This window comes from Ambystoma mexicanum, chromosome 9 (genome assembly GCF_040938575.1).
Source record: "Ambystoma mexicanum isolate Mex_15411 chromosome 9, UKY_AmexF1_1, whole genome shotgun sequence".
Classification (NCBI taxonomy): Eukaryota; Metazoa; Chordata; class Amphibia; order Caudata; family Ambystomatidae; genus Ambystoma; species Ambystoma mexicanum.
Genome location: NC_090931.1, coordinates 713,036,816 through 713,051,325, shown reverse-complemented (window position 1 = coordinate 713,051,325; position 14,510 = coordinate 713,036,816). Strand labels below are relative to the sequence as shown.

At 46.7% G+C, this 14,510-nt stretch overlaps 1 protein-coding gene across 6 annotated transcripts in view; it reads right to left on the bottom strand.

Moving 5' to 3' along the window:
• PIKFYVE (phosphoinositide kinase, FYVE-type zinc finger containing) overlaps positions 1-14,510 on the bottom strand; it is a 1,728,392-nt gene that overhangs the window by 247,607 nt on the left and 1,466,275 nt on the right. For all 6 annotated transcript variants that reach the window (XM_069615606.1, XM_069615608.1, XM_069615605.1 and 3 more), the window contains one exon: positions 12,662-12,721. In XM_069615606.1, the coding sequence (XP_069471707.1) occupies positions 12,662-12,721 (60 nt within the window). The remainder of the gene's footprint in view (positions 1-12,661; positions 12,722-14,510) is intronic.

Sequence of the window (14,510 nt, the reverse complement as noted above, 5' to 3'; positions counted from 1 at the left end):
CCACAAGTGCATTTCTAACACTGCCCCCAAAAACCTGTCCTTAAAGTTCAATAAAACTCAATCTACCAGACCTACCGTTCTAGCTACATGCACCACCTCACCATTCCGAGATTCAAAATCCAAAGATCCGGAGGTCTCAGCTTCCCGGTTATTTTGGCAAAGAATTGGAACACCCTCCCACAAACATTAACCTCGGAACATTCCTACTGGGCCTTCTGCAAGCAGCTTAAACGTGGCTCTTTTCACAAGTTCGCGAAACTAGAGACAACTCTAGTAAGACTGCCACCAAATGTCTGATACTTTTTTGTTGTACCTTATTCTTTGTAACCAGTGCCTTGATTCCCATAGGCTTAGTGCGCTATACAAATTACGAAATAAATACAACAACAACAAATGTCAGTCATCAAGGAGTGCAGGCATTTTCATAGCGGGGCTGGATGGGAAGGTGAGGAGGAATCGGCGGGAAAAGCATCCAAAGAAAGAACATTACCGGTAAGTAATTTCTTCTTCAATGGATTTCTTTTTCCCGCAGATTCCTCATCAGATAGACTCGCAAACCGTTATGTAGTATGGAGGCATGGTGAACGTCCCTAAACTAGGAAGCTCTGTAAACCTGCTCTTCCAAAAAGAGCATAAATACCACGTGACACGTCCAAACAGTAACATTTGGTGAATGTGTGCAAAGATGACCATGTCACCGCCCAGCTGATCTCTCTAAATGGCACGCCCCTTTGGAGTGCTGAAGAAGCAGCCACACCCTTAGTGGAGTGAGCCCCGACGCCCAGCGGAAGCTCTTTTCCTGTGTGTTGGTAACACTCCGCTATACAAAGTGTAATCCACCTAGATATGGTCCGTTTAGAAACAGCCAGACCCTTGGACAGGGGAAAAAGCCACAAACAGCTTGACAACCCTCCTGAACTTCGCTGTCTTTGAGACATAGAAACTAAGAGTCCTCTTAGGGTCCAACCTGTGCAACCTCTGCACTTCCCTGGAAGGATGGGGAGGAGGGTAGAACAGAGGCAAGTCTATGCCCTGGGAGATGTGGAACTCTGAAATGACCATGGGCAAGAACCCCGGCCGCACCATCTGTGATACCTTCTCTTTAAAGAATCGCAGAAATAGAGGCTTGCATGACAACGCCTGCAGCTCACTGATCCTTGTGAGGGGTCAGAAATAAAAGCCGGATACAAAGTTGTCATGTTTCTGGCTAGAGACCTTTTTTCAAATTAAAAGGGTTGGGAACATGCCTCTCTGACCCTATTCTAAAGAGGAGTTTCCCTAACTAAAAAACAAAAACTAAGCATCTGTCTGTCAGGATATCGTAAACAAAAAGTCGTCATTGTGTCCAAAATATTCTATCCTGACCCTCATACTAAAACAAAATAAAGAGACAAGGGACATTTCTATAACCTGGTATATTCAAAAAGGTGTTCTTAAATAAAAGTAGAATGGCTTCAACGTAAATGTTCTCCAAAAATGGAAAAGACATTAGTTACAGAGGGTGAAACCCTTCCGCTGGATTCTTCACAGGTATCACAAATGTCTCTCGGACTAACAGTTCTTTATGCCTTCTTTGCCCCCACAACTATCTTGTTAGATGAACACAGTTCAGTCCTGTAAGTTCTCCTGCAATAAAAGATCCTTCTTTTAACATAAGTTCCTTCTTCTAACACAAACACTGTTTTTGCTTGACACCCCTTGGTAGGTTTGCAATGTGCCTGATATACCTACCCCTTCCCAGGACCCTTAACTCACTTCCAAGTGCCTGGGGTACTCTCCTGCCAGGACTTCTCTTGCACTCTCAAATGCCTGGTGTACACTCATGCCAGAACTTCTTGTTGCACTCTCAAAATGCTCTACAGTTCCTCTTTATTATTCAAGTATCATATACCCTTCTTCTTGGCTTGGTATATCTACTTCATAAACAATCATCGCTTTTACTTTGCTTTCTGCAATCTAACAATGTCGAAAAAAATCTTCTGTCTTTTTTTATTCATAAACAATCTACTTGCTGTTTCACTTTTGTAACTCCTAATTCTCTTCAGCGTCGTCACCAAAACACCCTGGGGTCCTCATTCTGCTCTGGCAGATTACCGGCTTACTGCAGTGTTTCCAGGCTTCCTCGAGCTTAAGAAGTGTACCTTCTCCGCTGGATTCAACTCTGCATGGCTCTGACGTCTCTCCATGCTCTCTTGTGGCTCCCCTCCTGCATTCTGGCTTCTCACCCACTCCCAGTGAGGACGATGCTGCTTCTCTTAGCTCCCTGACGCCCCGGGACCCTATGGCGATTCGTGGAGTCTCCACGGCCCCCCTTGCTCACACCATGTTTCGTTTCTTCTTCTCTGCCGGTTAGTCCCTTCAGTTTGCAGCACAGGCTCGAGCCTCTAGCTTCTGCATGCCGACTCGTGCGATTTGGCTTCTTCGCATCGGCTCATGTCTCCAGCCTCCGTTGCTTTCCCTGGAGAGATCACGTCTTCTCCTCTCTGCTTGCTGACCATTTTTAAAGGTCCCGCGCACAGTTGCTTTCATCCAATGACTAGCATGTTCACCACCCTTGCTTTTCAGTATCATTTCCTCCACCCTGCGCGTCTCAATACTTGAAGGGTTGTGGGAATTGAAGTCCAATTATATTAACTGAGGATTTAGGTCATTGTGAGAATTAAAGTACATTGATGGTCTCTGGTGCATGATTCTTGAAAGATCTTTAAGCAGTAAACAGGGAAGATCAGTTATACCTGAGGGCGAACTAGCATGGTAATAAGCCATTAGGGCATTGGGCAACAGGGAGTCTCCTTCATGGGAAAGTAGGATATACCGCGTCTCATCCAAAGAAGCCATGACATCCCCCCCACCAGTGACTATCTCCTCCCATGTGATCCTCCCTCATAAAGACGCCCCGCAGGGGCAGGATCAGGTAGCGGCTGCCGTCCCCTGGACACATGGGAGGAGTCTCTCGCCGGGGAATCCGTGATGCCTCCATTGGATTCATACACACGTCTGGCAGAAGTGCTTGCCAGTAGAAAGGCAGTCTTCAAAGTGAGCAACCGAACTGGGCAGGAATGCATAGGTTCAAACAGAGCCATCGTGAGGAAAGTGAGAACTAAGTTAAGGTCCCAGTTTGGGACAACAAAAGGAACAGGCAGAAACTTATGCACAAGGCCTTTCAGCAATTGGGCCATAACCGGGATTGTAAAGAAAGACCCTTGATTCTGAGACCTTTTGAAAACAAACAAGGCAGCCAAGTATCCTTTGACTGCAACTTGAAGGCCTTACGTGGCCAGTGATAGAAGGATATCTATCATTTCAGTGGTGGGGCAAGAGATAGGGTAAATCTCGAGTTCCCTGCACCACGCCTCAATGTTCTCCATCTGCACATACATAGCGATCTTGTTGATGGTCTGCGTCTACCCAGCAGCACCTCAAGTACCTCCTTGGAGAGGTGCAAGTCATCATATTCCATCCTCTAAATAGCCACACATTGAAATTGAGGGACTGCGGTTTCGGGTTGAACACTGACCCTCTGACTGGGATAGGAGGTCCGGCCGTCGAAGCAGCCAGAGAGGTGGACAGATGGCCAAGTCCAGGAGTTCCGAGTACCACGATCTCTTCGCCCAATCATGTTCATGGTCGTCCCTGGTCAACCTCCTGAGAACTCAAGGGATGAGAGGGATCAGCGGGAAGGCATAGTGGAGGTTGAAATCCCACTGCACTAGGAATGCATCACCAAGTGCGCCTCTCACCGGTAATTCCCTCCCTGAAACACTTGTGTACGAGTGCAATACAAATAAAATATCATATCATAGCATAAATGTCTGCACTTCTTGTTGGGCTATGTGGCAAACAAATCCACTGATTGGGTACCTCACTGAGCAAAGATCTCCTCGATAACTGTCTGGCACACCTCACACTCATGTGAGACCCTGCTCTGCCTGCTCAAGGCATCCACCAGCCCATTCTCCGTCCCCCTCAGATGGACTGCCGTGACAGAGATCTGGTTCTCTAACAGCCAGATCCACAGCTGTATCGCTTCCCTGCAAAGGTGAAGAGACTGTACACCTCCTTGCTTGTTCAGGTAGTGCATGGCCATTGTATTGTCATCAAGATCAGGATGTATTTCTCTTGGAGAAAGGGCGCAAAAGCTTTCAGGGCTAGCATAATCGCTTGCAGCTCCAGCCTGTTGATACTTCACTGGCTCACCATTGTGAATCAAAGGCTGCTCTCGTTGCAGTGAGCTCCCCAACCTTTCAGGGACACGTCTGTGACCACCCTGACCTGGGGCAACGTAGGGCAGAAAGGTTGTCTCTGCTGGCTCACCAAGTGAGATCGTTCACCGACCTCGACATCTTGAGAAAACCCTTAAAGGTGCTGAAATATTGGGACCACTGACCCCTCAGTAGCCGCTGCAGAAATAGCATGCACAACCTGGCCTCTGGCACCAGAAAAATGCATAATGCCATGGGGCCTAAGAGGCAGAGGAAGGAGGCCGCCGGCAGGCTGGTGTGGCTCTGGAAAAGTTTGATCATCTGTCGCACACTGGTGACTCACTCCTTGGCTGGGCGGAGCCAGGAAGGCCAGGACTGGTCCGATGAAGTGGAGTCTTTGGGTTGGTGTTGTGTGTGACTTCTGAAGGTTTAGGGAGAAGCCCAGCCAGCGCAGCAGTGAACAGGTGTCTTTGAGGTGAGGCGAAACCTGCTCTGACGACTTTCCCCCAATCAACCAGTTATCCAGGTATGGAAACACAGAACGGAGGCCAACCCAAAGGGGAGCACCTTGAATTGGTAGCGCCTATCCCCTATGAGGAATCTGAAGTATCTTCTGTGCCTCTGATGGATGGGCACGAGGAAATATGCATCCTGCAAATCTAACGACACCAGCCAGTCCTGCAACTGCAGAGTTTGGAGAATTTCTCGTAGCGTCACCATTTTGAACTTGTCCTTCCTCGGGAGCTGGTTCAAGGCCCTGAGGTACAAAATGGGGCAAGGCCCTCCACCTTTCTTGCATATGAGGAAATACCAGGAATACCAGCCAGACCCTCTGTTCGGGAGGCACCTCTTCCACAGCACCCTTCAAAAACAGGGCTTGCAGTACTCCCTGGAGCTCCTGTTCTGTTTGTATGGGTGCATGGGGTGGTCTTTGGGGGTCTTCGCAAGAAGGGTAGACGGAACCGCCATTGGACGAGCTGCAATGCCCTGGCGTAAGAGTTTATCTCCCACTGTTGTGACACATGCTCTCCAATCCTCCCTCCAGCCGTGGAAACATGGGGGGAGAACTCAAAGCAGCTCAGAGCTCAAAGCCCAGTGTTGGCCTTGCTGCGGTTGTCTGGTGGCACCTAGAGTCCCCTCCCTATACCTTCCAGAGTGTGGGAAACACCTCTGCCCTTGCCTGGTTTGTGGGGGCTGTGCCTTTCTCCCAAATGGGACAAACCGCCAAAAGCCTCTACCTCTGGAGGAGTAGTCAAAAGATGGTTTAGGCAGTTGTTAAACAGCCAAGCCCAGCAACTTTGCAGCCAACTTTCTTTCAGTCCTTGAATTTTTCTAAAGACTCATCGGCCCTGGGGCCAAACGGATGCTCACCATCAAAGGCAATGTCGAGCAACTTTGAACGAAAACACCCAACTGCACAGGTAAGCTTGTCTGCGCATTACAGTTGCTGACCCCCATAGCCCTGCCCAGATAATCTGCAATGTCCAGGCCCGATTGCAGGCTTTAACAGGCTACCTCCTTGTTGTGTTCTGCCGCCTCCTGTATTGTTCGCCACATGTCACGAGTATATCTGGCAAAAGTGCACAAAGCGTTCACAACCTTGAGAGCCATGCTCCTGGACAAAAAAAACTTCTTGGCTAAGGCATCATATTTTTTCGACTATCAGTCTGCAAGTTGGAGGTTGACGCAGACTGCCTTGCATTAACCGTGGCTGCCTGGACCACTAATCTCTCAGGCGTAGGATTAGTAGACAAGTAGAGGGGATCTCCCCTTGGAGGTTTTATTTTTTTTTGTCAACTCTGAATCCGCCAGAGGGGTAGAACAGTGTCTTTGCAACACAGAGGCAATGGGGTATGCAATTGCTGCATTGAATAGCATTGCCCTGTCAGAAGGTGGGACCCTATCAAGGATATCTGTGAGCTTGCAGGCTGACAGCAGTTTCACTAGGGCACATAAGCCTAGAGCATTCAACACCCTCTCCACCGTTTTCCTATATTGAGCATTTGCATGGCCATAAGGTTGGGCCTTCTGCGTATCTAGGTCAGGGGGAGGTATCTAAGCCGCTGGTGTCGCACAGGCCTTCTGCCAAGTAGATGAGGTCGACAAGGTCAGTGAAAAAATCATCACCGCCTGACCCTCCTGGCAGTGGCTGAAGTTCATCTGCCCGATCCCCATCATCTCCAAAAATGGAGGTCATAGTATCGAAAAATGATGTTCGAGATTCCGGGACAAACGACTTCACAAACGTCAGCGCAGAGATCAACTTCCATGGCATCAAAATAGTTGGCACCAACAGCGGTTTTGAAGGCATGGTTGACTTGGCAACGGTCCGTGTTGGGCCTAAGGGCGCTGAACTCGGCGTAGTCTCCCTGACAACGGTAGGACCGGGCGTAACTGGGATCTCCCTGGCCTGCTGCATCAAGGGTTGTCCCGTATCTGCAGTGGCCACCTTCATCATCTGCAGAATCTGCTCCGGTTAGGCTTCCCAAACGGCCCTTGAGGACTCGAGCCAGATTGGGACCTACCCTGCTCCTCGGAAGAATCAGAGTAATGCCGGCATCTATGGCAACATTTCTTTTTGTGAGAAGAGGAGGATGGGTGGATTCTGGAGTGTGACTTCTTCTTGCCATTCTTGTGGCGCCGGTCTTCTTTCTCTGGAGTGGGCTTCACCATCTCTTGTTTGGACTATCAAGTAGTCGACTGTGCCAGCGACTTCAGAGGGTGCACCAATTTCAGTTTTGCTGCACGCTCCCGTAATGACTTCAGGTTCATCTTCTGACACGACCCGCAATCTCCGGTGACGTGATCAGCACCAAGGCAAACACGCAGATACTGTGCAGGTTGGTCAGAGAAATTTGGAGTTGCAATCGGTTCACCTCTTAAAGCCCAATGGTTTGGGAGCGTTCATATTGGCAAAACGTCAAATTTATTCGAAAAATGTCACCAAAAAAAACGCAGAGATTTGTCAGGATTAGCCATTACTGACCTGTGAGATGCGGAGCAGCAGCCAAGTATGCAGGAATCCCAGGGATGGACTATTCAGCGATGGAATTGTAAGCAACAGCCCCAAAGAACATACACAAGACCTGGAATGACAGGGCAGCATGTTTTCAATGGTTTGGGCCCAAGGGAAACCCTCCAGGGTAGAAAACCCTTTTCTGAGTACACAGGAGTCGATGCTGTGATGGTAGCAAGAGCAGATGACAGCGCCACAGGCAGGAAGCACAACGGTGTCCAGGAAAATAAAAGAGGCAAGGAAGGAACCAAAGCAAGGCAGGGAAGGCAAGGAAAAGAGGAGGCAGCAGCAAGAGAGAACAGTGAACAACAGTAGAACAGCAAGGGAACACAGCGTCAAGGCTAGGATAAGCAAAGCGATGCAGCGAGTGTGCCAGCCTTCCAGCCTTTGTACAGTTCCCCCGCACTGTGAGCCCTGTGCGAAGCCCCTCAGATTCCCGGTCGCCATCTTCGAATGAAAAAAAATATTATTGCCATAGTAGGTTAGTGACCTGATCCCGGGCCATCTCGAAGGTAGAAAAACTCTGTTTGGGTGTCTTTTCCTCTACCTTTGCCATCCCGAGCAGGAGGTTCATTGATTCCTAATAGAATTCCTCTCACGAAAGTCATTCCTCGAGAAGTGTGCTGAGCACATGGAAAAAAGGAACAGAGTTACGGGGGAATAGTGACGTAGTATATGTACGACAACCGACGTCACGTCCGGAGTCGATGACCGCGTCATCGAGTGAAGATGGATTCACGCCGAGTCGAGGTGCACTGCACCCCATGCTGAAAGGTTTTTCGAGCAGCTGATGCTGGAAGGGATATCTATCTGATGAGGAATCTGTGGAAGAAAGCAATCCATTGAATCACATTAAGCTAACAGTAATAGCCAAAAACAAAATCTGAAGTGAGAAACAAGATGAAATGAGCAGAGCATTACACAGAATTAAAACCATTATGCAGGAGGTTTATCCTTTTCATGCCTGCCCTTACAAAGCCAAAGTCTTCTTTTCTTAGCCTGGCTTTTGTTTGGTTCAAACTGATGCTCCGAAGGAGAGTGGACGCAGGAAAATAATAATCAACCTTAGATGAAGACAAGGGGGAGATAGGCCAACTACAGGGGTGAAGGGTCCGTGGCACCTTCCTTTTAATAGGGAAGACATTATAAGGATTATAGCTCAATCCTCTACCTCAAGAGTGCCAGGCCCGGATGCACTTTCTAATGTGATGTTGAAAGCCCACACGGATCAATGGGCGGTGTGAGAAACCAGAGGGTGTCTCACCCGCTGGTCCCCGGGGATCTCTCTCTCTCAGGTGGCCAGGGCACGCCATCGCCTTTGGATCCAGACCCTGAGGGTGGACCAGTGCAGGAGGATCACCTGGGTAAGGGGTCTTCAGGGAGTGGGGGGGAGATAGCCGATAGTGAGACATGGTATTCCCCCTTATTTTGTTTATCCAACCCATCCTATGTTTTAGGATGCTCCGAGTTCCCCACTCCCTCACAACCCTTTATACACAAACACTGGACTGAGGAAGAGGGTGACAGAGTAACCAGATTAACCCTCTTACATCGTACTGGACATGTTCCATTAATCGGGTCAGACAAAGTCAGGCACTTTACACTAAGTGCATACACCGGATACCAATTCAGTCGCCTCACACAAATAAAAGGCAGAACCCAAAGACACACTCTGAGCAAGGCAGAACACGAGTACGAGAAGAACTTCTGGGACGAAGGCAAACCTACTGGAGCAGAGCGACAGACCAAGGGGCGAGAGCAGCGGGTTGAAAACCCCAAGAGTTCCCTACCACAGGTCGCGGAAAACACGTGGAGAAGAACAGATGCCACAAGTGAAAACTGCATTGTGTTTCAAGGATGCCAGCGACCATCCCGGGTGAACAGCAGAGATGGGGAGGCCAAGCCTGTGGTATGGACCGAGACTCGTGAATTGGGAATCGCAAAATCAAGAAAGAGACGCACACAGCCGGTGAGTTGGCAAACGATCTGAAAGACCGGCATGTGTTAAAGTTTGAAATAGCAACATTTTATCACAAGTGAAGGCTGCACGCATGTGAGTGAGATGCGAGGAAAGGCAGACCTGTGAATGAACTTTGAAGTAAAAGATAGCTGCAACATCAGCGATACTAAGTAACGGAGTGGTCCGGTGAAAGGAAGTAGCCAACTCGAAAGTCACTGTGAAAAGTACATTTTTGAAAAGAGAAAACAAAAGAACTGCAAAAGTGAAATAACGAACGAGAAAACAAAAGAACTGCAAAAGTGAAATAACAAGGTTTAACTCCTAGACAAGGGGAGAGTGAAAGTTGAACTGTAAACTGAGTCGAAAGTGGTCCTGCCGTGGTCTGAAAAGTAAACCACCCACATTTGAAAGTCTTTGATATCCGAAAGTGGTCCGAGCCTGACAGAGAGAGACCCGAAGTGAAATACGTTTGGGAAGGGAGCCCCCTCACCCTCTAGCAAGTTTGTATTGAACTTTATCGTGAGAGGTCTGAGTCCGGATGAGGGGGAACTACGAGAACTGTGTGGTGATAGGTCTGAGCCAGAGAGAGGGGGACCTTTGTGAACTTTTTGGTTGAAACATTATTTTGAAGTTGAGAAAAGAAACTTAAACGTGGAAGGCCAGACAGGCCTTGATCCACGTTCTGGAACTGTTTGTTGTATTGGAAGCCGAGCCAGAGTGTGACATCCTGCCTGCAGGGACAGCCTTACTCCGTGAGGTCTTACATGGGGAGGATAGCTGGTTCAATCACCTTTATTCATTTGAATACTGACTTTTCCTTTTGCATACATTTCTCCTTTTTACACTTTTTTGTACAAGAGATGGGGGAGGCATTAGGTTTTGTTAGCATAGGCCATTTTGATTTGACAGACTCCACTAGGACTGCGTTATTTATTATTTGATGGTCGAGACTACTCACATCTTAGTTATAGGGCAGAATAGGAGTTGCTCCAACCCCAACAATTTCAATAAAGGTTTTACAAATTGTACCCATTGTGTCAGTGTCATATTTAGGATACCTTGCCTCCCCCCCTACAGCCGACATTGACAACAATATTTAATCTCACCCTGAAGGAGGGCAAGGTTCCACACTCGTGGAGAAAAACAGTGTTAGTTCCCATCTTTAAGAAGGGGCCCGTGCTGACCCTCAAAATTGTCCCCTGTTAGCGCTTCTTGATGTCTCTGCTAAAGTTTTGCCTGATTGATTTTGAGCCATTTGCTAGATTGGATAAAGGACAGAGGGGTATTTGGCCCAGTTTCCGGAGTGCTCACAGCACACACAGTGATTGCAGTGCATTTTCGACCTCCTTGGAGCCTATCGGCGCTTCCTGGCACCAATGGCTGTGTGATAGCGCAAACCTCCGCTGACCAGCTTCTGTGTTTAATTTTGATTGTTTCTCCCCATTTCCCACTGTATCCTCCTTTCCCTCCACTCCCCCGCTCTCTGCCCCCCTTCTCCCTCCTCCCATCCCGCACAGCACCTCCCATTGGCCCATAGGCCATGTATTTCCCCCTGCACAGGGCTGAGACCCCCATTGCTGGCCCAGTTTCCAGCGTACTCGCAGCACACACAGTGATTGCAGTGCATCTTTGACCTCCTTGGAGCCTCTAGGCGCTTCCTGGCACCAGTGGCCGTGTGGTAGGCCAACCCTCCCCTGACCTGCTACTGTGTTTAATTTTGTTTCTCCCCATTTCCCACTATACGGATGAAGTTCATGGAACTCTTGGAGTGGGCGCGATCTCAAGCACCTACAGTTAACCACCATATTCACATCTCCACGCTTACTCTCTTCTTTACACCACCACTCAAATAGAACACAGCGATACTATGACACCATTCGGTATAGCCGTTCTCATACCAACATCTGCCTCAAACCCCCCATCACTCTAACTAAACACTGCTGGTTACACCCCCCCCAGCCAGGCGTTCTCCTCAGGCACAACGCAGCCACAATCGGTCTGGATAAATCCTTCCAGAACGAACACATACTATTGACCTCTCAACCACCACACCTACTGCTCAGAAGCAGCTATTTCACGAATGCCACACCAGCTGCACACATATCCGGTGCTCACACGCACCTTTGACTCTCTCTACTCTCTCTACTGACTTGAACTTCGGTTCCCAAGGGCGTTCAACCTACCAGCGTCTTCAGACCATACCAATGGTACATAAGGCGCTATATAAATGCAAAGTAACATAACATAACATCTACCAATCAGGGTTTGTTGCAGGGTTTAGGGACCTCAATTAACATGGCCACCCTGGACTTACTAAAACAAGTAAAGCGCACGGGTCAACCTATATATTTGGAATGTATTGATTTTAAATCAGCTTTTGACTTAGTTGATCGCTTCAAAATTGGAAAAATGGGGATGCTCGCCCCATTTCCTCACGTTAATTAAGGGTCTTTATTTTGAAACTTTCATGCAAGTTAGGCTAAACCGGTTAAGGCTAAACCAGTTAGGGCATTTGTCCAAATCGATTTGGACGGCAAGAGGTTTAAAGCAGGGGTTTATCCTGGCCCCTGCTTTATTCAACCTTTACTTGGCTGACTCTATGCTCCCCATTTTGAGATCTTTATTAAAGGATTGTCGGGGTGGGGAGATGACTGATATCTGTTTGGAAGGAGAAATGCCTGAGCTGGTTAAATGAGGCAAATATATAATTGGAAATGCTCACTAGGAGGCCGACGACTGGCAAGCAGAAGTTATGGAGAGCGGACTAGTGTAGGACATTTGAAGAATGCCAGGGATACAAGATCTTACAGAATTATACCTACAGATGTAGAGCTCGCCATTCTTTAGTACTAAGGACGCTTCCCATCTCCAAGAATTAAAGGAATTTTTAAAACTGCTTTTGGATTTATGGTTGACAAGGGAAAGAATGGGTATCAGAGGTAAAGGTACAATTGAATCAAGATTGTGCCGGTTTTGCACAAGAGAAACAGAGACATTAAGACATCTGATCACAACCTGCCCAGATCTGATTCCATTAAGACAAGTATTTTTGAAAAAGCACTTTGAGAATTTTAAACATTTAACTGAAGGAAGGGTTTGGCCGATGATTTTTAGTGGGGAAAATACCCCATTGATTACAGCAACAATCAGGTTTTTAGAAATCCAGAATATTTTAAATAGGCTTCTTATGGAATCAAGGGTTACTAATCAGGGCGGGAGCCTGAGGATACTACAGTATTAATCATGTGTTATTATTCGTAGTGGTTGCTGATCTTTTATGTTTTAAATTGATATTGTGTGGATTATTGTGATTATTATTAAATATATTTTAAATGTTTTTCACAGTGTTGAAAGGCCAAATCAATAAAATAATAAAAAAAGAAATAATCAACATACTGCGTCTCGACACAAAAGGGGGTTATCTGATTCACACAGAACCTGTGGTGAGCAGGTGTACAAAATGATTATTTCCATTCTACTTACGAAGTTCCACATGAGGGTTTGCCAGCTGCTTCTTTTGTTTGTCCCCTCCATCGACCTCATCTAGAAGAATGAGAACATAAGGTTATGAGAGAAGAGTGGAAGATGCACAATTGAAGCAAGTCACGCTGTAGCAAGAAAACACATTTTTTACAGAAGAATGGCGTTATCTTGATTTCTACTTCTGAATGTATACGGGTCATATCTGTTTGACATCTGGTGGAGTGTAGAATGTATGTGCGAAGGGAGATCATCTAAGCACTTAACTTGGTGTAAGGGGGCCAGGTACAGACTGGCTGAGCATGCACATAAAAAAGGTTATAGAGCTGGACCTACCTTCTGAAAAAACACTTGGGGCCTCATTTTTTTTTTTTTATTTTTATACCGTTTATTCAACCTTTAAAAAAAAAAATTTTTTGACAGACAAATCACGTCCAATAAATCACATATCCTTTTAAAATCCATTTCTCTCGCCGCCGTTCTGTACACAGTAAAACAAATGGCCTGAGTCTTGACGTTTTGACTACAAGGGCTCATTCAACTCCAGGCACTTCAATTGGTTCCTTCAAATCCAATCTTGTTTTTATGACCTGGAGGAAGGTTATCAAATTGAACAGTACAGTTCGGTTGGAGGCTTCAAAGAACATTTCCCACCAGTTTTCCAAACTCCTTGAACTAATATTATGAATAATCGGTGAAAAAAGCCGTCCTCGTTCTTTCCCAAGGCTCGGGCATGACATGATCAAGTGCTTTAGAGATTCCATATCAAAATTACAGAAACGACACCTTCGATCAATATTTGCATACTTAGGCCAGGAGCCTAATCGCTCTTTTGTATTTAGAGCGTTTAATCTGAATCTCATGTACAAGGCTCTGGCATGCTGATTTGGCAGATGGGTTAGATAAGAGTGGCGTTGATTGAAGGCTTTCGCTTCACCTGGGACTTCCTGCATTAGCTTACATTTTGTTCTTTGCTCACAGGTCTTGATCCAATCTAACCGCCAAATCTTCATCTTTGCTGCATCTGGGTTTTCCACTAGCAAGGCAGAAGTAATATCGTACTCGCCTAGCAGGTCTTGACAAAGCTGATTCCACTTTGCGAGTATTGTATACTCTTTCGCACTGTCTGGTCTATGCATAATTTGGAATTGGGGTGTCGGAGTCTTTAGCATCGTTTTACGGTATAGGCTTAGCAGATTCCACATTACTCTGGCATGTATTGAAATTAAGCCAAGCTCGTACCGTATACAAACAGTTGCTATTCCCCTCGGTAGGTGTAGTACACGAGACCAGAAGATGTTTTCTAAAGAGTTCCATAAATCATTAGAACAACCGAAGGCGTTTTCTCCTCCGTAGATCAGGCTCGGGACCACTTTCTGTTGAAAAAATAGGATAGTCGGCTTCAATGAAAATTTGCCGTATTTGTTGTTAATTAAGCATGCTTGATTTGCTAATTGCCGACATTTGCTTTTTGCCACTTCCGTCCAACGAGCGTCATTTCTGCTCGCACTGATAGTCATCCCCAGATATTTCACGGATTTTACAATTTTGATACATTCGTCGGCAATGTACCAATGCTCTTTCAACCCCTTTCCAAGGGTTCCTTGCAGGTTTCCCAATATCAAATTTTCGGTTTTTAGTCTATTAATTTGCAAGCCGTTTGATGTTATATAGGTATTTATCAGGTTCATTTTTCGCTGAAGACCTATAGGCGTCTGATCTATTAGGACCAGGTCGTCAGCATATAACAGGTAGTTGATAGGTACTCCCTGAATTTTTGGGGGGAACATGTTGTTACCACAAAAAATCTCAGTCATATCTGATATAAACAAATTGAATATTGTTGCTGCCA